The sequence below is a fragment of the Sipha flava genome, unplaced genomic scaffold, assembly GCF_003268045.1.
Source record: "Sipha flava isolate LNK unplaced genomic scaffold, YSA_version1 69_pilon_pilon, whole genome shotgun sequence".
NCBI lineage: Eukaryota > Metazoa > Arthropoda > Insecta > Hemiptera > Aphididae > Sipha > Sipha flava.
In genome coordinates, this window is record NW_020273609.1 from 1,374,614 (window position 1) to 1,401,001 (window position 26,388).

Genomic DNA, 26,388 nt, shown 5'->3' on the forward strand with positions numbered 1-26,388 from the left:
ATATTTTAAGCAACAGTATAACTCATAATTATGTTATACATTTTAAAAATTTAGTATTATAATATTGCTTTCTAAAAATCTGATTTATATTATCAATTTTTATTTATTGAACCTTTTTAATTTTGATTCTACATTTACATAAGTAAATTATTTTGACTGATTTTAATATACTATTTTTGAATTACTTTTGCCATTTTCTGAATATCTATTTAGGACAGAATGTATTACACTATTATTTAAAATATAGTTTACGGATCTTGTGTATCTGAAAATGATCAACACTACCAGGTACTTATATCTATATATCAAGTCCTACCGTCGTTCTCCATTCATTGATTGAGGTTGGTTGTTGTGGTCACAGTGATGCTGTTGGACCCAAAACTGGGTCCCCTGAACACAGCCCCAGGCGAGGCTATCCCTCACAGCTGACCTGTTGGACTTGTATCACCAAGTCCCCTGTTAACCACGACAGGCGACACATTATCACATTATATTATTACAAGTTACATAATATTTGTTTCGGATCTACATTAAGATCATATTTAGTGTAGTTTTGCATGTAACATGCGATTTTGGGGAAAAGCCAAAATGGTTGTGGTGATAAATGACAAAAAATCATAATGGCTTTGCACATTACTTTGGGCGCTGATTAACACTTCTGTGACTGTTTAAAAAATCAATTGAAATCTTATGCTGTGTTTTAGGTTGGGTGATTGATAAAGGAGATGTTTATTCACAATAAGAAATATTTTGTTTTTTTTTAATTAAATTTTATATAAACATTTTTCGAATTTTATAAATAAACAATATCTTAAATGATAACACAACATTAAGAGTACATTTTTTATATTCAAATAATTCAAAATAAATTTATTAATTCATGAGTTTTCACTTGCATCTTCAGCTTGAATTTCATTCCTATTTGATAAATCATTCCATGGTTGAATTTCAGCTGTTCCAAATATAACATATATTAGGTTTCCTACAAAGAAAATAGCAGCAGAGTATAAAAACACCATTCCCCATTGCTCTTTATTGCTCTAAAATAAATATAAAAGTATGTAAAATATAAGCATATTTTTAAAATTAAAATATCTTACACTGTCAGTCACAATGAACCCTACTAATAAGGGTCCCAATATAGAAGTTATATTAGCTAAACTATTAGTAATTCCCATTAATGTGCCTGCGAAATTTGGTGCCAAATCCATGTGATTGGTTAAAAATCCTGTGAAAATTCCACTATTTAAACTTAGAGCAACAGTCAATAATATTATTGCTTCCATTGCTGATGTATCAAATAGATAAAGGACAAACAATGCTAAAGCTCCACCCCAATGAGCAATACTATTCCACATTTTTCTTTGATTTGTATCGCTCATCAAACTATTTATCTTAATATAATCACTTATCCAAGAAAACAGTATAATCAGGATCCACATGATTAAGTAAGGTAGTGCAGATAAAAATCCGTTCTAAATAATAGTACACAATATACAAGTATGAACATTATATTTTAATTATTTGAAAAACTTACCGATTTGATGTTAAATTTCAGTATGTAATTGATATAAGTTGGCATGTTCGTTAATAAAATCCAAAATCCCCAGTTTTGTGCCATATGTGAGATTAAAAGCGTCCACATGGGCATGGATTTTATTATCTTGCTCCATGGAGTTGGCAAAAACTATAAATATTATTTTTTCAAGTTTATTAAAATTGAAAAAAATGATTGAAAAATGTATGTAAATTACCTTTTTCGATGTAGTATTACTTAATGAGGTAATTATGTACTTTTTTTCTGCCTCACTTATGGTATGGTGTTCTGCTGGACTGTTAGCTCCCATTAAACACCAAGCCAGAACCCATACTAAAGCTATCACTCCTCCAACATAAAATATAGACGGCCAACCACCTACACTACTAGCCAAAAATCCTGCTACGGGAAGCATAACTAGTGAACCAAATTGTGTGCCACTAAACACAAATGAAACTAAACGACTTTTTTCAGACTTGGGTGCCCATTTTGATAACATAACATTTATTACAGGAAATATGAAACCCTACAAAAATTATTAAATTGTATTATTAAATATTATTCTATTATGGTTTATATTTATTTTATGGAATTGGTCATGTAATGTGTAATATTTTTAAATGACGTTTCATATTCTGCCTCATTAATTGAGGTTAACTATACATTGGAATTTATCTGAAATTAATTTAAGATTATATTGTTTACCTATTGGTAAATATTCAATAAAATAAGTAAAATTAATTGCTGCCCATCAATAAATTGATTTACATGAGTTTATTTTTTAGTCTTAGTATTTCAAGCTTGTGAGGATAAATTTAAAAATACACGAGCATAAATTAGATGAATTGTACCTAATGTAGTATCATACATTTTTAAATTATTGAAGTTTCTTAAGAGTTTTTTTTACTGATTAATTATGACCGAATCTAATTATTTTAATTTACTTGTGCCATTCCTTGAACCATACGGTTTAAGCACATAGCTGCAACACCGCCGTGTATTGCCGATATTGGAGTGATGATTGTTAGAAAGGCACTGACTCCTATAGAACCTACTAAGAAATATTTTCCTCCATACTTCTGTGCCATTTGTCCAGCATACACTTGAGTTATTAGATAGCCCCAAAAGAATGAACTTAAAACTGTGCTTTTTGTTGATTCATTCCAGTGTAACTCCTGTAAAGTTAATCAAATTATTTCGTGCTATTACCTATACCTAATATAATTCTTTACATTAATATGTTACTTACTATAAACTCTTGATTGGCGCTTGACTTATCGGTCATGGCTACAATACCAACCGACAAATTTACTCGCATTGCGTATGCGATAACCATGCATAAGAAAAGAAGTAATATTTGTTTGTGTCGTTCGCCCCATGAAAATGTATCAGTAGAATCTGTCAATGAAAAAATTATTTTTGACTCTGTCCGTATATCAATATTACATTTAACAAGTTATATCTCTAATGGGCTGCGTTTTTTTATTTTTAGAAACTAAAATTTGTTTAAACTTTGATGTTGATGTAAGATTCCTAATTGTTATAAAACGTAACTTTTACTCTCATTAGTAACGATATTATACTTAAGTTTTAACTTATTTTGTTTAATTGTACAAAAATTACACATTTTATGTGTTATTATTTCTTAATGAATTGTACATATAGTAATTCATTATTATCACACATTTTAGGTTACGAATCTTTCCATATTTAAATGCAATCAGTTTAGATTATTAATAAATATCTAAAATGTTATTTTTTATTTGTTTAAATGTACTTAGCTTCATAATTTACGCGATTCTTAAGTACTCGTCTCTTGGGTCTTTATTTAAATAGTATTAAACTTGATTGTGGCAATATTTTTCACAGATACTTATATGGTTTTTTTTCGTGTTAATACCAAGAACCGAGCGAGAACTGTTTATCACAATGTTACACACTCGGTTACTATTATTTAATGATAATAAAAAGATATTTTTATAAAACTTGAGTACTATCAATGTCCCGAATCAAACTTTGATTTGGAACACTTATAGTTTTACAACTAACTTTACATTGATACTTATGGTAAATATAATTCTTTATGTCCTCGTGGCCTGGGTTCTATGACCCGCTAACCTGGAAATAGCTTTGCGTTGGTCGTCTTCGCGACCAGGTCCATGACCAACCAGCTCTTACTAACTGATGGTCTTGGTGGCTCGGTGTCAAGAACCCTGCCGGCCTAGAAACTTATTTATATGGTTATGATGACTTAATATTATATACGTGTAATATTTTAGGTTCTAAGATACATTATGAATGGGGTTTCTCTTCCACCATTTTGTTTTATACGTAACAAGTATTTTAAATTTGCGCATTACATGCTATTGGTACTACTACGATACCATTGAATTAATATATATTTGGTTACAAAATATTGTATTTAAGAATATCTAAAAAATTTTATTCACTAGTTGAACTATTTATATAGAAATTAAGCTACGAAAAGTGAATCAACAAATATTTAAACAAATACTATTATTCAAGTATACATTATTAGAAAAGACAAAAACAATTACATTTTTTCATAAGGTAAGTACCCTTTACATATATTATTAACGTGTAAGTGAAATCCATAAATTGTTTTCATCATTAAAGTGTTAATTTTTTTGTTATATTTTAATTGATCAATAACCATATACATTCTATACCTACTTTACTATTTTATTTCCAATTGCCGCTTGTAACAACTATTTTATTTTTGGCCTTCAAAATTGCAAATTTCTTGGTCACGTTGATTATTTGTCATTTATTTTCTACCACTACACAGAGCCGAATTAAACAAATTCGGCCCACTGAGTTTTCCGTACGTTACCTGCAGGGGCGGATAGACATAATCTGACCGGCCTGGGAAAAATTGAATATAGCGGCCCACATGATTATATCCAAGTTCCAACAAAATAATTACCTTAACTTTGAAAGAACCAACCTGGCAATCACTACCTCTTTTTTTCGAAGTTCTTAAATATATTATTCAATTTTACACATGTTCTGAACTTTTCTAACGATTACATTTTTTATCTCTTTTCTTTTAAATTAACTTTGAAGCATACCTAGTTATATAAAGTTTTACCAATACGTGTATACTATTTACATGGATCACGTATAATTATTGTGGAAAAACATGGTATATCAGTTATCAACTTTGTCGTGGGGTTTTTTTAGTGACTAAAGATGATAATTTAAATCTGAACAATCAGTTATCATTATAGCGCGGAATTATATGCATTAAAAACCAATTAAATATGCATAAAAGAAAAAAAAATATTTTATTTTATACTAATACTCGAAATGGTGCAAAAAAAATTACATTAAAACTATGTAACCCGACTTTAAATGGTTTTTTTCATTTTAAAGTAATTTACTAACAAAATTATTTTGTTGGTAGTTTTCATCTATAATAAATAAAGAAATCAATTATCAAAAATATATCCCAAATGAAATTTTCTTTCCTAGCACATATGTCCATCATTTTAGTTATACTTTCAAAAACCATTAATTGACGTTTGTTAGTCAACAAATTTTTATATCTTGAAAATTATAGAGCCACATCCACAAAAGCAATAAGTGGGTAACAATTATTTCATTTAATTTAGAAATAAATCTTCACCGGTTTGAATTGATTCACTTTCACCTTTTAACAATTTTAAATATTTTAGTATATCGGAGTCTTCATTTTTTGATAATATTATTTTACATTTTTTATAAACAGATTAACCCCTTTTATTACAATACCTGGTAAATATTAAAAAAAAAAAATAATTATAAAAAAACCATTGAAATATGCACTAAAAGATAAAATATGCAATTAAAAACGTAAAAAAAAGGCTTTAAAATAAAAATAAATGGGTGAATATTGTAGTATACAAAAATCCCTATGCTCAAAAAAAATGTAATCGTCTAAATCGTTACGAAACAAATGCTGTGAAAGCTTAACATGTAGGACCAACTAGAACTAATATACACATGCATATAAATTCGCGCTCTAGTTATTATATTGGCATCATTTGGAATATTCATAAAAATATTTTGCCACTTTTGTTGTAGTTTATCCAATAATATTAATATATTTATTTTAATAAGTAATACCATATGTTAGGCGGTTTTTGCATGAAACCGTTTTCGCTTCGATATTGCGTGATTCTGTGAAAATTGTCGTGTCATGACTGAGAAATGTCATGGACATAAATCTTGAATAGAATGGAACCAAGAAAATTTGGATTATGGAGAGGGCCATGGCCCCGGACCCACAATGGGTATCAAATTATAATGGGCCCCTGGTGGATAGTACGTTTTTTTTTTATTAATTTAGGAATATTTGTATAAAATACGTTACGTTTCTTATAGGTTTTACTATATCGACAATGGCAATATGTTATTATAATATTGACTGTATTGTCTATTTTTTAAAGGACGATAATGTTAAGAAAGAATTTATAAGAATATTCAAGTACAGTGAATAACGTCGATTATCATTATGAATTTACGGCGGTTGAAATATTACTAGGTTTTTAAGATACAGCTATAAAACATATACCTACCTATTTATTTATTACTTATAAACATAGTTCTCTAAAATTGTTTGTCCCCGGGCCTAAAATCACCCTAATCCGAGGTTGAAATCAAGTTTAGAGTTCTGAGGTACACCGGCAGATATATATATATATATGTTACGGTAATAGTACAAATACCGGTGAAACCTAGGCTTTACCTACTGTGATCGGTAAAACCTAGGATATACATTATGCATATTGCATGGCAAACCCCGAATGATTTTAGAAGTTCTGACTTTAACCAATGAGTGTTGGTAAATTTTAGGATTAACAATCAATGATTATAAAATTCTGAAATTATATATTTTTTCCAATTCTGTGATAATTCTTACTTGTATTTATTCTTGTGCATTTGTGTTGATATCAAAAGTTTTTATCATTGTATCTTCAATGATTAAGATTTGGAACAGATTTAATAGAAGATTTATTTAATAAATTGATATCGGGCCCAATTGCAGGAAATAATTTTACGAGAAGTATTCATTTTATAATTGTCGCGGTTAGTATTACAAGTATACACAGTATTCAGTATATCGCTTACAATACGATTTTATGAAATTTTAAATGGTGTTGTTAAGTTAAAAAATAACAAAAATAATTTTTACTATAGTGAGGAAAAATATAATATATTATTAAGAGAAGTTAAAGTAACTAAATCTGTTAATGTGAAAAAAACTGTTCTGATGAATGATGATTTCGAAGTAATGTATTATGTTCGCTATAATGAGTTATATTATGCTCATATTGCAACAGGCCATGTAAGTAGACACCATATTATGTATGAAGTTAATAGTATATACGAACATTTTAACATTGAGTCAATATATATAGGTAAAAATTATCACAGAATTGAAAAAAATATATAAATTCGGACTTTTACAATCATTGATTGTTAATCCTAAGATTTACCAAAACTCGTTGATAAAAGTCTGAACTGCTAAAATCATTCGGGGTTTGACCAAGCAATAATGTATATCCTAGGTTTTACCAAAAAAATTTGTAAATATTCGAATTTCGGACATTTACCGATCGCAGTCGGTAAAACCTAGATTTCACCGGTATTCGTACTGTTACCATAACATCTGCTAAAAATTATATACTTCAGATCAGAGGTGTTATTGTTTATTTTTATGGATAACTAGGTGCCTGTTTAATAAAAATGAATTAATCATATTGAATAAATGTTGAATGTTTATATATTTTAGTTTATACAGAAAGCTGGAACTGATTAAATTACTAGAATATCGGGCTGTTTATCAACATTCGAAGGGAAATATTTAAGTTTATTAGAAATAAGTACATATATTTTATGGCATGTAACACTGCACTCTCAATTTGTATGTTTAGAATCCAAATCACCTGCCATTATGATAGAGTGTTATATACTCATTATTTTTTTCATAATCTGTTTTATGCATTTGGTGACTGGGTTTTTGATAAGCGCTGACAAAAGTAACAAAACTATTATTTATATTAATAAGCATTGCTATGACTTCTAGGCTTTGAAGATTAAGGTTTAGGCATTTGTTGTTTGATATTGTATATAAGAACAAAAATAACAACTCCGCCCATAGCTTATAAATTTGTTACACGGTAAGCGCAATTAGATGACCTAAACAAATGCCCAAAACGAAAATATTACCTTTAAATATTTTAAAAATATATAATAAATATTAATTATTAATAACTATATTTTACAGAATTATTTAAATTATAACATTATGAAAAATTAAAAAAAATAAAAAAATTAAAGGATTTTTATAATTTTACTAGGCACTGCTGCTGAATGTTTTAAATGATCTGAAATTAATAATATAAAAAAAATCTTTCTTCTCTTTCGCCTTTCTTCTAACTATTTGGAATTGGCCACCTTTGTTCTTAACTTCCACTAGTTTCAGTTTTCTATATCCCCAACGCACACATCAACGGACCTCATATCTTTCTCAATCGTATTCAACCATCTCATTTTAGTCTTCTTCTTCTTCTCTTCTCTTTAACGTTTATTTTCATAACTACTCTTACTACTTTTGTTTCTTCTCGTCTCATATGTCTAAACCATCTCAGTCTATTTTCTCTCGCCTTGTCCACTACCGACGCTATACCGATACTACCTTTCACTTATTCTTTATTCTATTTTCTCTTGTAACTCAACTTATCCATTTCAGCATTCTCAATTCCGCAACACTCATACTTTGTTCTATTCCCCTATTAACCGCCCAACACTCTGAACCCTATTGCATAGTTGATCTCGCACACTCCTGTAACATTGGACTTTTCGAACGCAGAAAAGAATATAGTGGTTATGTCAAAGAAGTTGTTTGCTGATTTATCCTTTGAAATTTATCCTAACCTAACCACGTAAGTGTTTACCACATGTAATATATTGCTAAATTGTAAGCTTTTTATCTGCTGAAACATCAACTTCACAGACTTTACAGTATAACACTAAACCATCGGTAAAAAGGACGTTCGATCCAAATTCCGAAACATAAAGCCGCATACGATTCAATTGCAATGATTTTTGTTTCGGCCTATTGTACAAATATGTCGGTATGTACTCTCGAAAGTCAAAACAATAATTAAATTGGTAAATATACCTATCAAAACCATATATAGGTTCTTTCAACATCACTATCATATAATTTAACGATTTAGATAACTCTCGGTATCGAATATTATTATTTGGTATTAATTACTTAAATGATTGGTTTTACCATATTATCGGTCTCAAGTATTTATTTAACAGGCTATCTTTATAAAAAAGACAATATTGAATTTTAATATATTTTCTGTTATGAGTGTAAATGAAAATAAAAAAATACTACTCACATTTCAATAAAGTATAAAAATTACCATAAATTCAAAAAATGCAAAATTAAAACTATTTGAACTTGTATGTGACCAAATTACATTTTATGCTTGAAAAAATTTATCCTGTATGTATATCTTAATAAAAAAAAATACAAATTTTTATACTATCCTAGCCCTACTGATAATCAACTGCGTTTAGTCAGCTAAAAACAATTTATTTTTGGCTACCATACAGGGTTGGACTAGCTTTATAGATCGGCCTGGGCAAAATAATTTCAAACGGCCTCAATGGAACTTTATAAGTAGGTAGGTACCTGATCAAATTATTGTTTAGCTGAAAATGTATCTTCGTAACTCAAAAAACAATATTCACACAGGTACATTTGAATATTTTCAGATTTATACCTTAAATAAATCTAGTTTACGCATAATGTATCTTATCTATAATATTGATATAATGACCTACCTATTAAGATAAATTTTACACCAAAAAAAATGATTTGATTTAAATATGTTCATACATTTAATTTTAATTGAGTAAGAACAGTAGGGTCGGCAACTAATGTCTCTTTTATGCGGCCCACGGTAAATTTCAAAACTAGCAAATGTCATTAAATATCATATACATTTTTTATATTGTCTGGCTCTAGAACTATTTTTAATTTGTGAATGTGGCCCAAAGGTCCATTAAGATTGGAAACTAGTAACAGACTTGTTATTGACTGAACGTCAAAACTATTAAAATGTTTTTGAATAAAAGTCTAATAAATCTTATAAAAATTATTACTATCGAAAAACAATTTCGTTAACGCATATCTTGCTTGACAATGTCTACCCATACCATGGTCTTAGAAAATTAATCTTCTAAGACCATAACCCATGCCAACATTTTATTTTAATAATTGTTTGAACAAACGCGAATGGTACTTCGTATGATTAACATATTGTACACATCTTTTGTATTCAAATTTCCTACAATTTTTCTATTTATAAATATTCTGATGATATCATTGTTATCAATTGCCCTATCGCGACATTAAAAATGTTAAATTTTCAAACTCCTAGTTACCTAATCTTGTGTCACCGCATCCATTAGTAATGTCATGTTACAAGACGATATTTTTTATTTTATTTTACGAATAGAAGATAGACGCATTAAATTAAAAACAAAAAGCTAAGTAATTTTATTTAACCAAAATTACAGCAGCCCACCGGGGCATGCCCCGGTGCCCCGGTGGCCTAGTCCAACCCTGCTACCATACATCAAAAGAGCAAAATGTTGTTAGTAATTGTGTATTATTATTTTTATTATTTTGTTTTTTTAACTAGAGCAAAGTCTGCGGTTAGGGACGCTATTTCAACGAAAAAACTGGGGGTGCTGAAACCCTTCTATCTTTTTCGTGTTCCTTAATGGTTATAAACACCCGCAACCCGTACAATTCAACAGTTACTTAAATATTCGGTAAATATTTGAATATTTCTAAATTTTAATTGTTTACTTTGATTTTATATTTATTTTTTTAACACTTTTTTTCGGATCGAAATACCAGTCCAAAAGTTTTTTCTAGGAATTTTAGATTTTAAATTGGCATGCATTGGTACAGACTTTAGCCTATTTACGCCCTAGAGTAATACATTTCCGCTCCCAGGGATGTAGACAGATGCACCCGAAAGATAAGGTACTACAATAGAACCTCGATTAACCGTCAGTCTTGGGACAAGAGCTTTGACGGATAATCGAAAAGACAGTTAAGCAAGCAACAAAAATTTAAACATACATACATATTATTTATTTAAACGAACGTGTGAAAAATAAATTTATTTATTTTTAACTGTTTTATAACACCCATTAAAAATATATGTATGTATATACATATATACCTATTGCTTATCTATTAGATATTGTCAGAAAATTTCGGATTATATATATTATTATTTATAACTAGGGCCCAGAATTATATGCACTAAAAACGTACGAAATATGCATGCATTTATGCAATGGTTATCAATCAAATATGCACTCAAAGTATGCGAAAATATGCAAACAAAAATTCACATTTATTATTTATTAAATTAATTTAATTTTAAAATGTATACAATTCATTAAATAATTAATATTCAACAAAAAATATACTTTAAAATATATCAACTGTATTTTATATATTTTATTGAATTGTATGGAACTGTATGTTGTATTGAAATTAAATTTTATTTCAACACTCACTCATCTAAACAAAAATTCACAAACGAAAATCAATTTAAACAAATCAAGCGGATTTTTATAATATTTTTAAAGTTACCTGGAGATTTACTATCGTACTGGTACTTTTAGCAAACTTTATCTTATCTTATAACACAAAAATCAAATTATATAACTGCACGATTCGCGGAATCGATGGACATGCCCTAAATAATAAATAATAATATTAATAACTTCATAATATTTTTTTTCTATATATGCATTATATTTCAGAAAAATGATAAAATATGCATAATAATTTGAAATGTTCCAATTATGCAAAAATATGCCAAATTGAATTTCGCATACTTACACTTTATGTTAAGATTCAAATTTCTGTCTTACCTAGCTACTTTTTAGTTTAATGTATGAAAATATGCAAATGCATATAATTCCGGGCCCTCTTTATAACCTACTCCTATACAAGTGGCCTGACGGTTAACTGAGAAAGACGATTAATCGGGGGATGGATAATCGAGGTTCTACTGTACCTACCGATTTATGGCCCATATGCGCCCATTTCGCATACAACGTTGTAATTGTGATTTATAATATAGATTATTTTTATCTTGATAAATACTTAAATTAAGTAGATTAGTATAATATACTATTATAGTACTTTAATAATAATTGTCTAAATAATATAGTTTAAATTTTATAATTTTTTCAACATTTTGGGTTTAAAAAAATTAGTCAATAAGACAATAGCGGGTAACTCGATAATGCCCATCATTATGTGCAATAGTTTTAACTTTATAAGGTTAATAAATAGTATGGCTTGTATTCCAGAATACAATTTGGCAACGTTGCACGGGTTTAAAACATTTTTATTAAAAATATTTCGGGCGCAAATGGGTTATAAAAAAGGTGTGATGGGTGCAAATGGTTTTCACCGGTGGTACATTAGATAGGTCTTTTTTTTTTAAATCTTAAGAGTTTTTCCAGGCGTGAGAAAAAAACTGTCTTCCAAAAGTAATATGGCTAGAAACTTGAAACTTTTACCCTATAGTAAAAATATTTTGTTTCGTATTAGAATATATTTTTAAAAAGCGCTTTTGATTTAATTATAGAACTTTAAAAATACCTAATTTTTGGAAAGTCTTTAAATAATACAATTTTTATTTTTGAATATGAAGTGATAATGTAATATCACTTTACTCATATACGAGTTCTAATTTACCGATACTGAAAAAAATTTAAAAATCGTTAGCCTGAAATTTATTTCATAAACGTTTAATTAAATTATTATACCTACGATTTTTACGGATTTTACTGTTTTTACATTAATTTTTAACATTAAATGTTAATTTACAAAAAATTGGTCCATCCAATTATAATGAAACTTTAAATAAAGTTAAATATTTGGTTAAAAAAAAATTTCTTCGTCAAACAATATAATGTTAAACAGGTAAATAAAAAAAAGAACCTACCAATAATTAGACTAAAGATGGTAAAATATACTCATAAATGGTTGATTTTTATACTGAATTTTTGCTCAGAACCGTTTTGATAAAGAAATTACTTATCATTTCTTGAAAACTCAGTAAATCTACAGTAGGGGGACTGGGGGAATAACGGTCAGCGGGTAATATCGGTCACCCTGGTATCTAATAAACTATGGTATCTAAAATTGTTCTAACTACATAAATACATTAAGAATGATTACAAATACTTATTCTTATCACGAAGATATTATCATCAAACGTTTTCACGTTCAAATCTGACTTTAACGATTTTGTTAGTGGCTAATGTAAATTTTTTTTTTTCAAACATCAATTAATATATTATAATATATGTCTACTTTTTAGTTAATCTTATAAAAAAAATTATGAGGTTTATATTTTTCTACCCAAAACATGCATTGGTATAGTAGTTTTATGGTTATAAATATTTTTCCATAACTTATTAAAATGGGTAATATCGGTCAAAATTAATGAGGATATTTAAAAACTTTAAGGATTATGTATTCAGGTGGTTTGAGTGACTGATTCACTATATAATTAAACAGAGATATTGTTAATTTTTTTTATTGTTAAGTATTTTTCATAATTTTTATTGGATTTTATAACTTTAATTTGAGAGACTAATATCGTTATTAACCTACATTGTAATTTTGTTGATTTTTATTGAAATAAATCAGATTACACTGAATACCGGTCATTTGAATTTTTTTAAAAAAATTAAAAAAATCGTGTATCCAAATTTTTTAAAAATTTGAGGCATTGATATAAAAAAGAAAACAAGTTTGAGTATCCATTTTTTCAAGTAGTATAGAGTTTAGTGTCAAAGAACCTGAGATATAATAATTTTTGCTTAAGTGACCGCGGTTCCCCCATTCTCCCCTATATTTACTACCAGGCTTGCCACCTTCAAATAATTCACTTATCCCGAGTTGCGAGAAAACTGTGTAATTTAACAATTTTTCAATGAGAATTCTACTAAAAAAAATTATATTTAAGCTAAATGCATTTCTAATACAAAATATAAATGGCATATAAATTAATAACCATAAAATTTCCTTTAAATTTTTTGAAAACAATCAATTTTAATGGGTATTCATAGTTTTAAAATAAATTGTAATTAATGATACATAATATCATATGTTTGAGCTCACTACCAATCAATTATTAAGGTAAACTATCTATATATTTAACTATGTAGGTTTATTATACACATTTTGAAATATTTAATTTTTATAATTAACCGGCTACATCTCATTTACGTGGATTTACTTTTTTTACCATTTTATTGCACACCAAAACCGCATTTAATAACCATGCCTTATTATACAATAATCATACATATTATACTATGTACTTGCTATAAACTGTTCACGATAGTAAAATCAACTGTCAGCAAACTGAGTTATAATATTTAAATAAAGTCTTTAAACTAGCTACAGTTTGTAATTCTTACTATAGTAAGTGTAAATTTATTCAAGTCACTGTTGAAGTAAATACATAGTACCTATATTACATTATGTAAACATTTAACATTCTGTATGATAATAGTAGTTATAAGTAGTAATAATATTTTTTGTATAATGAGGTTATTACAATTTATATGTGCATGTGATGATAAATTGTTTTTCTTTGTATCACAATGTAAAACATAAAAATATATTAGTTTTGATACAACATGAAAATGAATTTATACTATGTACAAACGATCAACAGCTATCTTAGAATGATTACAATTGTAAAAATTTCTTTAGTATTGGTTTATATGTATCTAGTAAGGAAATTAAACTACAATAATATAACAGTACAATGAAAAATTTATTTTTATTACCGAATATATTTATGGAATAATTATTATGAATCGTAATATTATTGTTTTATTTACATTTAAAATACATAAATGTATTGATAGTTGACTAATAGAATATTAATTAGTATAATAATTACCGTGATTTCATAATGTATTAATATCGTATTGTATTCCATTTTAACTATGAAACAATATTTTCTTTATTTATACAAATTACAAGTGAAGTGAGTAATGTCATTATGAAACAATGAATATATTGATATTTGGATGTTCTGGAACGTTTATAAAAAATAATATTATTCATAATAGATAAAGTTTAGTTCCTTGCATTAAAATTTGAAATACATCTAGTGAAGCTTCCAAATGCTATCTTGTCTTGGTTATATGTTACTGATTAGGTATTCAGGTAGATACTACTGTAGTAGTTCATTGGGTCGTAAGAAACATCACTTTGGTTTACTGGGAAGTAATCCTTGGATATCTTTATACTTTTTCCTTGTCCCTAAAACAGTCGTATTAAGTGACTTATATAATTATATGGTGTGAGCTAAAATAGTTTATAAAATACAATTCAGTATTAGAATTTTACTTAATTTTAAAACTTAACTTACTTATTTATAGAAAAACGATTGTTTATGGTAAAATTAATAATTTTGTCGAATTTATCAAATATGTAAAATATAAGAACAATAAATAATAAATAATTATATAAGAATTGTCAAAATATAGGTTTTATTATAAGGCCGCAAAGCAAAAGTAAATAATAAAAATATTAAAAAAAATTATCAAAATAATCGTATAAATAAAGGTTTTTACAATTAAATTTATCATTTATTAAGTACTCTTTTCAATCATTGTTTAACCGTTTATCAGTTCATATTTTAAAAAATTATTTGGTAGTACAAAGAGTCAGCAAATTTTTTAGTAAAAAGCATAAAACTTTGTAACTCAGAGCTCAGCTTATAAAAATAACTACCTACTAAAGTATGTAATTCGGATTGAGTAAAATTTTTATTTGGGATTTGAATAAATTTTTAGGTACAGTTTACACTTAAACAGGCTACTAAATTGTAGAATTTTACGTATTTACGTTACTTAAAATAATTTTCTTTAAAACACTTCAAAAATATTTGGGTAGTCAAATCCCGCAAATCATTTTCTTGATCTCGATACTTGATTTAAGATATACTATCGTATAATTATTAAAAATGTATAGAATTCATACGACTTTGATTGGGTATTCAAAAACTCTACGATTTAAGTGTTTATAATAATATATATATATATATATTTTTCAAATAGTGAATTATAACAAAGTTATTGTACTGTGTTTGTAATATTGTAATATTCTTAATACTTAATAAATATATGAGTGAATAAATTGAAAACAATCATTGTTCTTATCCAATGGGAAATACATTTTATTTAACCAAAACACTTTCCGAAGAAAAGTAATTTGCTCAAATTATTATTTTATATTCAATTTTTCTTCTAAAAAAACATTTTCTAAAAATGTCCAAATTATAATTACTTAAGAATATGCCACTTTCCATTTGTTTATCCTATTTTTTTGCGATTGTCAGCTGATAACCTTATATGTACATACAAAGATCGAATTTACATTTCCACCAAAGTATCGCTATGATCTAGTAATCAGTTTTCATTTATTTAAATAAAATCAACGTTTTTAGAGATTAATATTAGTGTTCATTTATATGTGATAGACATTTACAGATTTGAAAATCATGGTATATTATTATTTTATTCAATAATCTACATCGTTAATTGTATTTTACCTTTTTCCACTTCAGATTTTTTATCATCCTCCATAATGTACAGATCGTTGTCAATAAACTCACTGGCACACTGTATTAAAAAAACTTCCAGATACTAAAAGAAAAAACATGTATTCTGGTATGTTTATAAATTTTTATTATAAATGTTTAAATGTATAAGGTAAATGTAAATGTAAGGTACACACAACAATTCAGTCAGCCGTTTGTTAGCATTAATACTGATCGGTATTCTATCGATAAATCGTTAATATATTAATCGAACGATAGATTTCCACCTCCATACAGCGATCACATGGACTTTCATTTGTGTTCAACGTAACGCAGTTAAAATATATATATATATATATATAAACGGTATTATTATTATTCATTAGTATATAATACTTATAAATGCGCTGCGCAATTATAAACACACGTTTGTCCGGTTTCAATACTCAGTCAAAACAATTATTATTATATCACTGCATTAACTTTAATATTAGATATAATTGATAGCTTGTAATTTATTTTTTGTCACGATAGATTAGTTATGTATCAAGTATTTATTCGTTATCATTGTACATGGAAATGTTCATTATTGTGTGTCTGGACTTAATAATGGAATATGCACAAGCTCATATTACTATTTTTTATATTACTTCAAATGGTGGATTGATGTTTATTCCAGTTTCAGATCACGATTACAGCGGCTGATGAGTCCGATGATGATATAATATTATAATGTTGTAGTATTACGCACGTAAAAACAGTCGGCAACTGTTATTGTGTTACTCTTACATTACACAATTTACGCGTCATCACATTGCTTTTGTTGTTTCCTTTTTGCCTGGGAGACTACTATGTTTATTTCGGACAGTTTACAGAAACAATTCCCAGATAAAATTGCACGCTTAGAAACGCCCATTGCACGGAATGGTTGGTGAAGGTTTTTATTTTGGTAAACGTTCTAAATAAGTTGAAAAGTATGTTCATATTAATAATGAATATTTATATGAGTAGTTAGCTCATCGCTTTTAAGAACCGTAATAACCAATCGTATTCGATTTCCTAGGAATAAATACACTCATGATACGGTCTTATTTGAATACATGAATACATGGTTCGCTATAAAACGAATTTATGATTACCACTATATATGTAGGAGTAATTTATAGTACTAATAATTGAATATACCCACAGAAGAGATAGGTTCACTTTTATTTATCTTAGTTATTAACCCGAAAAACTTTAATCGTTATAAGTGTTACATAACCATTCATTAAATATTTGAATATCAATTCGGTGCCAGTACGGTATAATAAAACAATATCATAGGATTTTTAGTTCGAATATGAGATGTATAGTTTAAGCCAGCTTTAGTAGAAATACTAGAATATATTAATTAGTATAATGAGAAACTATGTGAGTTTTTTTCAAAGAAGCACATAATATTTTATATTAACTTCGGTAACAATAAAATAGGTCGTCGAGTTGACGGCCTTCATTTTAATACGTGGTGATAATTTCTTTCGACGGTTCCATTAATTATTCAAGTTACAATGGTTCAAAATTAGTATAATTTTTTATGCGTATCGATGTATCATCATCAATTTCATCCAAAAACGGTTATACCGTTTAATGTTTAAAGTTGGTCAAACTTTTGAAATAGAATATTGAAATTTTGATGATTATAAAACCGAAAAGTTCTACTCACTTCACTTATAATAAATAATATATAAATATGTATATATATATATTGATATTTTAATATTATATATAATTGTTAAGTCGTGAAGTCAGACACATATGGAAAAGACAAAAAACTGCGATTACATCTTTACACAAAACGTCAACATGTTTTGTAAACATAGGTTTATTGAAATAGAGAACTGAATAACAAAAGTAAGTTTTCCAAAAAAAAAATATGAATTTTCTACCCATTTAAAGGTATAGTTGTTAATTTATTTATTTTAATGTAAAACTGGTAATAAGTATTATGTTTCTTATATATTTTATAAGGTTTGAATGTTTATTTAGTTAAAAATTTACAAATACGGAAATGTTATAATTTGAGAATTCGGTTGTTTATTTAGCACCAGTTGAAATTAATAATGGTTTTGTTGAAATAAAAATATAAAAAAAAGAAAAGTCAGTCAAGATGTTAACATCAATAATGGATTAAAAGCACTTTTGAGCCACCCAAAGAATGATTTTTCAAATATACTCTTTCTAAATAAATTATTTTGCTTATTACCAGTGTCAATAGCAACATCTGAAATATCTTTTTCAACCTTGAAAAGATATCTAATGATCAATAATGTATGAAGTTGTTTTTAATTATTTTGGAAGTATTTAATATCTAATATATAAAAATATAATTGTATTTTTAATTATATTATTATGTCGACAAGGTAAAATGGACTAACAATGGTGTTGAATCATCGGAACATATATATAGATGATGTTGAAATCATCAATGAATTGGAATTTAGTCTAAGAATTGGAAGACAAATATTGTTTTATTATATGGTAAATAATAAATAATTATTAACCAGGGCCGGCGTTAAAGAGAGACAAACGGGGCATTTATTCAGGGTCTCGCACCTTTAAGGGCCTCACGCTTAAAATTTTCATTGAAAAATATGTAAATGTTGTATGGAAATCTCATAAAATAAAACGTGAAACGTGCGGATCGCCTGGCGAGTACGATTTCTAGAGAAATCCGTTGGCGTATAATAAAAAAATCAATTAACAAAACAACAATATTATATTTTATTTGTCACGTGTGCATCAACGATGACCCGTAGGGCACGCCGCACAGTATGGATACTGGGATACATAGGAAATTTATTTTATTGCATTTCATAAATTTATTCAGTCATTGCCAGGTATCGCATATATTACATGTTATCGCCTTTAATTGCAACCTATAGCCAATAGGCGTCTATTGTTATGGATAAAATAAGTTTTGCACTGAGCCTCGCAAAAGGTAATGCCAGCCCTGGTATTAACATCAAAATAATCTTATGTTAATGCATTATAATAAATTGAATTTCTATTTAAGTGTAATGTTGGGTGGTGTGGGAGCCTCTGGCCTCACTTAAATTTGTTTGGAAAATTAGCTGGACTCTTCCATAAAAAATTGTTAAGTACGCCACTGAAAGTTACAAAAAAAATATTAATAAAGAGCAATGATTAATTAGAGATTTTTCACATAAAATAAGTATTGCATCTTTTTTGAGACATTGTAACAGAATTTATTTTATTATGAAATGAATTCTTTTAAGTTTTAAAATTTACATTTAGCAGTAAGTAAGTAAGTTATGGTTTTAAATCATATGGTCTTTTTACATTTTACTGAAACAGCTGTGAAGAGAAGATGATAGAATTCTTGCACCTGTCCTTAGTTTTTTTTTAAGTATCTAATTTATATTTTTGGTACCTATCGAACGTTAAAGGATCTGAATTAAAGATAAAATATATCATACAAAGTAAGATATAATAAAGAAGTAATAATTATTAATCTATAATATGAAGTTTGGATTTTATATCTTTTATTATAAAATATTTTAATTGTATTATTGAACTATAGGGAATAATGGAATATTACCGCTGTTTTTTATTTTAATCTTATTCGTAATTGATTTGCTATTCATAATTTATTATGCAAATTTACCTACTATAGAAATTTTATATTTTCTTATTGTTAAATAAATTAGTAGTAGGTATCAATGAAGGTTTTTTATTTTTATTTACTTTTTTTTATTGATAATTTACAACTTCGGCAACAAAGGCCATTAGTTATTTTATTTTTTTACATTTCGTTTACCTACATATTTAGATTTGGTTATAAATATTGGTTTGCTTGAGGAAGTTAATTAAATCTGCGTTGAGTTGGTGATTGGCTCCAAGAGTTGTATCGAGGTTGTGTGATATCCCGTGTTTAATCCTTTCTTGATTATACTTTATGCAGTCCGATATGATGTGCTTGACAGTGAGATTTGTTCCGCAGGTTGTGCAGATGGCGTTCCTCTTTGGCCATGAGGAAACCGTATGTGATTCTAGTGTGTCCTATCCGTAGTCTATTTATTACTGTTTCTTCTTTTCTTTTGAGTGATGAGTTATACAATTGGGTAGTGTCACCTTTGATTTCGTTGAGTTTGGTATTTTGTTTTGAACAGATGTTTTGCCATTTGTCGTTGGTGATTATTTTAATGTATTTTTTTGTGTCATCGTATGATATTTGTTCTATCAAAGGAGTATCTGTATTATTTATTGCGAGTGAAGCTTGTTCGTCTGCTATTTCGTTTCCTCTTATTCCTGCATGTCCGGATATCTACAAAATGGTTATTTTTTTTCCGTGTTCATATGCTTCGTTTAGTTTGTTTTGAATTTTTGTTGCAATGTCCCCTGGATTGAAATGGTTTTGGATGCTTTTTATGGTGCTTAGTGAGTCACTAAGAATGATGAACTTTGAATGTTCTTCTTCAATAATGATCTCAATAGCCTTTAGAATAGCCATCGCTTCCGCTGTGAATATGAACAATTGGGGGGTAGTTTGTACAGTATTTTTTTTGGGGGGAATATTATGGATAGCCCGACTCCTTCATGTGTTTTAGATCCATCTGTATACACTTCTTGGTTATTTTTATAGTTTTCTATTATGCTTTTTAAATGGTTTCTGTATATATTATGCGGTGTTTGTTGTTTGGGTAATGAATTGAGCTCTGTATTAATTGGGTATTTTCTTGTCCAAGGCGGATGGGTGATTAGTTCATTGGTTATAATATGGGGTAGATTAATTTTGTTTTCTTTGATTAGTTTTATGAGATCATTATTGTTTTTTTCGTGTATGGTGATATTGGACCTGGCGCATCTTTCTGTGTATTTAAGGTGTATCTCTATCCTTTTTATTTCGAGGGGGGGCTCCCCGGCTAAAATAAAAATGCTAAAAATTTGACTACTTCGAAATGCTCTAAATGCAAGTCTTAGTCCACTGTTGTTAACACAATCGATAATGTTAAGTTTGGAGTTAGATGCTGTTTTATATAATATTGCTCCGTAGTTCAGTTTGGATTGAATTAAGGATTTATGAATTTTTATTAAGGTGCTTGTGCTTCCTCCCCACGAAGTATGTGATAGAATTTTCATTATATTGATTGCGTTAGTGGTGTTTGTTTTTAGATATTTTATGTATGGGGTCCATGATAGCTGTCTATCAAACAAAACGCCAAGCATTTTCACTGTGTTTTTTTTTTTTGAATTAAGGTTTTATCTATAGTTATTTGCAGCTCGCCAACTTTTCTTCTTTTTGTGAAGATAGTACAACTTGATTTTTCGGGTGAGAAACTGAAGCCTGTTTTCTTTGACCATTTTTCTAAATTATTGGTGGTTGTTTGTAATTGTCTTTGGACGGTGCTTTTATTATTACTTCTGCACCAAATTTTGAAATCATCTGCGTATAGATTACATTTAATTGGTGGTAAGCAATTTTTCGTTATGTCATTGATTGCTATAAGGAAGAGCGTAACTAAGAGTGCCGATCCTTGAGGAACTCCATTTTCTTGAGTAAACTCAGTAGATAGGTAGTTGTTTGCTATTACCCTAAATGTGCGGTTTTCTAGAAAGTTGGTAATTAAGAAAGTAATTTAGAAAGTTTCCTTTACTAATTATTTTGTTCAATTTTATTATAATATTGTGTCTCCATGTGCATTCATACGCTTTGGCAATATTGAGGTTTATTATTCCCATAATTTGTTTATTGTTGAACGTTTGGGTAATTTCTTTAATTTCAATGAGATTGTTAATTGTGCTCCGGTGTTTTCTGAATCTGTTTTGTTGTGAAGAAAAGAAAAGGTTTTTTTCCAGTAGCCAGTTTAGCCTAAAGTTTATGATTTTTTTCTAGTAATTTGCACATCGTGTTGAGGAATGTAATTGGTCTATATCCTTCAGTGTTGAATTTGTTTTTTTCTGGTTTTGGTATTGGAATTACTATTCCGCATTTCCAAGTTTCTGGCCATACTCCTTCCCGTACAATTTTATTGTACAGTGATGTTAGTACTTCAAGTGTTCTTCTTCCAAAATTATAGATAAATTCATATGATATTTGATCTGGTCCAGGACTTTTGCTTTTTGTTATGAAATGGCTTATCTCTTGTGAAGTTATAGGGTGGTTCATTTGAATTTGTTCGGTGTGGTTTTTATCTGCTGTATTTATTATGGTTTCTTTTTCGCATTGTTATTTGAATGTATTAAATTGAGTGGTGTAATATTGATTACTACTGTTTTTGTAAAAGTATTCTCCCAGTTCGTTTGGTATTTGTTCTGGGTCGTTTATAAGTTCATTTGTATTTTTGTCATATAAGTTTATTTTATTATTTCTACTGAGCCCTTTGAGGGATTTAATTTTGTTCCAAATTAGTTTGCTGTCCACCTTGTTATTGATGTTGCTGGTAAATTTTTCCCATGATAATTTTTTGCTTGTTTTTATTAAATATTTTGATTAGGCTCTAAGTTTTTTGAAGTTTATAAAATCTTTTTGGTTTTTTGGTTTTTTTGTAATTTTTAAGTGCTTCCTTTTTTTTTCAATAATGGCTTTTTTTATATCAAGGTTCCACCAAGGTACCCTGGGTTTTAGGTTTTTTGTTTTTATTTTTCCAATTGTTAATTCATCTATTTTTACTATATGTTTTGTTAGGACTTCTGTTAACTGATTTATATTTAATGTTTCAATGTTTTTGATTTTTGATATTTCCATTTCTAATGATTCCGAGAATAGGGTCCAATTTGGTTTTTTCAGGTTCCATCTTTCTGTGTTATGATTTGCGTCGTTGTATCTGGGGGTGATTTGGATTATTATGTGGAAGTGGTCACTGCTGGTGATATTGGGCAGAACTTTCCACTCTAAGCGTTGGGAGAGGTTAGTATTGGTAAACGTTAGATCAATATTTGAGAATTTTCCGTTTGAAGGGTTAATTCGGGTGGGTTCCTGGTTGTTTAGTAGAGTTAGGTTTTCATCATATAATATTTTTTCGATTTCTTTTCCTCGGTTGTCGGTTTTTTTGGATCCCCATATATTATTGTGGCTGTTAAAATCACCTGTTATTATGAAAGGGCTAGATATTTGTTTTATTATATTTTCTATGTCGTTTTTTATGAATTTGTGTTGATTGGGGAGGTATATGTTCAATTCAAAGTCATTTAGTTTAACTGTAGCTACTATGACTTCCAAATTTGAGGTTATATTTATTACTTTGCTTGGGTAATCTTTTTTAATGTATATTGCTGCGCCACCGCTGTCGCGTAGGCAATCTATTCTGTTTATGTAGTATTCGTTGTAATTTTTAAGTTTTGCTACGTTAAAATTATTGAAGTTAGTTTCTTGTTGACAGAGTATTTCAGGATCGTGTTCGGATATTAATAATTTCAGTTCATCGAGTATCTTGTAGAAACCATTTAGGTTCCACTGTAGGATTTTTATGCTTCTTTTGTTCATTGCGGGTGGTAGTGTTTAGTGTTGTATTTTAAATTTCCCGTTCGGTAGGGTGGTCTTCGGTAGGAAGCACTTGAAACAGTAAATTTGTCAACTTTTTTACTTTGATCTTAATACTGTAATTAATTAGCATAGGGTGTATATTTTCTAGTGGGTTAAGTACTTCCTAGGCATTTGTTCCGACTTGATTACATAAGTCATGTATTTTTAGGTTTTTATTCGAGAAATTTTCAATTATAAATTTTAGTGATTCATATCTGATGGGTAAACTGGGATTTTGCATGAGAAAGTCATAGCAAAGTTCTAGTTGTTTATCTAGGGCATCTAGACTAGAAATGGATGACGAGTCTGAGGTTGCCCGGTTTTTTACTCTTTGATTTTTTTGGTTTTGTTTTTTTTTAAATTGCTTTGTGATTTTGTGTTAAATTCGGGTGGAAGTGGGTCATTTATTGTTTTAGATATAGGTGATGGAGGGGAATTCGGACTCGTTGATGTTGGTGCTGGTCGTTTAAGTGTTTCTACTTTTTTATTTGTATAATAACTGTGATGGGGATCTTGAACGTTGTAACTTATTGGTTGATTGTTGTCAGCTATGGTGCTATTTGTATCTTTAAGTGCTTTTGTGTTTTGTTGGGTGTTTACATGTTCAAAGGTGTTGATTGATTGATTAATTTGTTTATTTCTTTATTGTTTTCCGTGTTGTATTTGCATGTTGTTGAGATGTGATCACTTTGTTTGCAAATAAAACATGTTTGCGTGTCGTTTGTTATGAATATGCGGAAAGTAGTATCTTCTTGTTTAATTAATATTGAATCGGGTATTTTGTCCATGTCTTCTGGGTTTATGTGTATTTGTCTTCTAAAGCTTGAAACATGTGCAAATATATCTGAGGACGCAGCTGATTTTAAGGAAAAAATTGTAGACGTCGTTCTAATTCCTAGATTGTGTAATGCGTTTATTATGGATTGGTCTGGAATAATTGGGTATACGTTTGATAGTGTTATTTTTTTTGACGGGCTGATTAGTTTTCTTATGGTAATTTCATTGTTGTTGATAAATATTTTATTGTGATTTTTTATCAATTCATCGACGGTGTTTTGATTGTTAAGGAATACGCAGAAACGTTTATTAGAAATGCGCGATACGACAATAATATTGGTGGGTGCGGTGTATTGACTTATCGCTGTTAGGTAATCAATTATTTTAATTCCTTCTATTGCTGATAGTACTATAGCTTGGTTTTTTAGGTATGTGTCTGTTTGCTGTTGTTTCGGCAAAACTTTTTGGGTTAGTGGTGTTATCATTTATATTATTTAGGCTGTTGTAGACAATCTCGGTTTGGCTGTTGAGTTTGTTATTTGTTTTATTTTGTGTAGGTGGAGTGAATGGGTAGTTGGGTTTTTGGTTAGTATTAAGTATATCTTCATTTAATTCTGGATTTGGATGGGTATTTAGTGCAGGCATTTTGCCTGCAGTGTCGTCGCCTATGATGGGTAATGATTTATGTACGTAATTAAGAATATTCTAAATGTGTGGAGATAAGATATTCATATTACCTGATTGACGGTTGCACTTTATACTTATGCTATCGAAGCTTATAAATACGGAGTACGCAATGTACGTGTTTCACGGTCGGAGGTCAAACACGAACTGGTTTTTTACTTGATCGAGCGTATTTGTGTTGTGATGAACAATAATATATTATATTTTTAGAAATTAAAATTTGTCTGATTGGTAAACAATCGATTATTTCATTTATTATTAACTAAACTTGTCTTGTTGCGACTTTTGCCCATTACTGTTTTTCATATAGAAACTAATTGATAGATGTGTATGTTTTCTTTGATTAAGTTGTATAGTTAATTAGTTAATACCAGTGTTGGAATTAGATAAGAACTTTTTATCTAGTTAAAGATAACCTAATTTCATCTAGATTATTATATTATATTTTTTTTTTTAATTTAACCAAATCTTACATTTTGAGAGTATACCTTAACAAACACTTAAATCTAATTTAAACACTGTAATATATTAAAATTAATATACATTGTACAAAAATTATAAATTAATAGTATAAACAATAATGTCTAATAATAATAATTTTGATATTAAGAAACGTTACATCATTCAATCCCACGAAATAATATATTTTTGAACATCAGGATCTCATATAAAATTATTAATAAATTATGTTTTTATGTATATGATAAATGAAATAAATTTTTTCGAGATTATTTTCATAGTCTCAAGTATGTCGGTGGGCGGCTTTCTAATATCATTCATATTAATTTTAACTCATCATTATTATGCTTATTATACCAGATATCTATTAATTTTCTGTATAATAAAAAGTAAAATCTGTTTTTTATGTCAAATAAAAAATAAGAAATAAATTGTTTTTACTGATGAACTTATCTAGATTTAAATAGGTGAGGTTTTCGTTTCAGGTAATTATTTAGATAACTTGTAACTGTTCATCTAGATAACGTAAAAGATAACTACATTTTTATCTAGTTAAGTCTCAACATTGGTTACTACCTTGAAGCTTGTATTTCAACGTCTAATTACAATTTTGATTCTGCGTAGTGAAATATTGCTATATTCCTAGACCAATGGACGAAAATAGCTAATATATCATATAATTATTATCAAGGCTGAGCAAGTTAATTTTT

The 26,388-nt window shown here is 28.3% G+C and overlaps 1 protein-coding gene across 4 annotated transcripts; it reads right to left on the reverse strand.

The window, feature by feature from the left end:
- Positions 1-829: 829 nt before the first annotated feature.
- Positions 830-16,475, reverse strand: LOC112692068 (putative inorganic phosphate cotransporter). Of its 4 annotated transcripts, none has more exons than XM_025566599.1 (9): positions 16,246-16,474; positions 14,795-14,951; positions 14,587-14,721; positions 2,787-2,935; positions 2,482-2,712; positions 1,755-2,063; positions 1,538-1,687; positions 1,101-1,475; positions 830-1,040 (listed from the first exon to the last, which is right to left on the reverse strand). In XM_025566599.1, exons 4-9 carry the CDS (start codon positions 2,871-2,873, stop codon positions 879-881), a joined length of 1,314 nt encoding a protein of 437 aa, XP_025422384.1. In that variant the 5' UTR covers positions 2,874-2,935; positions 14,587-14,721; positions 14,795-14,951; positions 16,246-16,474; the 3' UTR covers positions 830-878. The 4 variants fall into 4 exon arrangements, with proteins under 4 accessions (XP_025422384.1, XP_025422383.1, XP_025422385.1 ...); XM_025566598.1 differs by adding an exon at positions 11,241-11,346 and having other exon boundaries at positions 14,587-14,951; XM_025566600.1 differs by lacking the exons at positions 14,587-14,721; positions 14,795-14,951 and adding an exon at positions 11,241-11,346.
- Between the last annotated feature and the right edge of the window lie 9,913 nt (positions 16,476-26,388).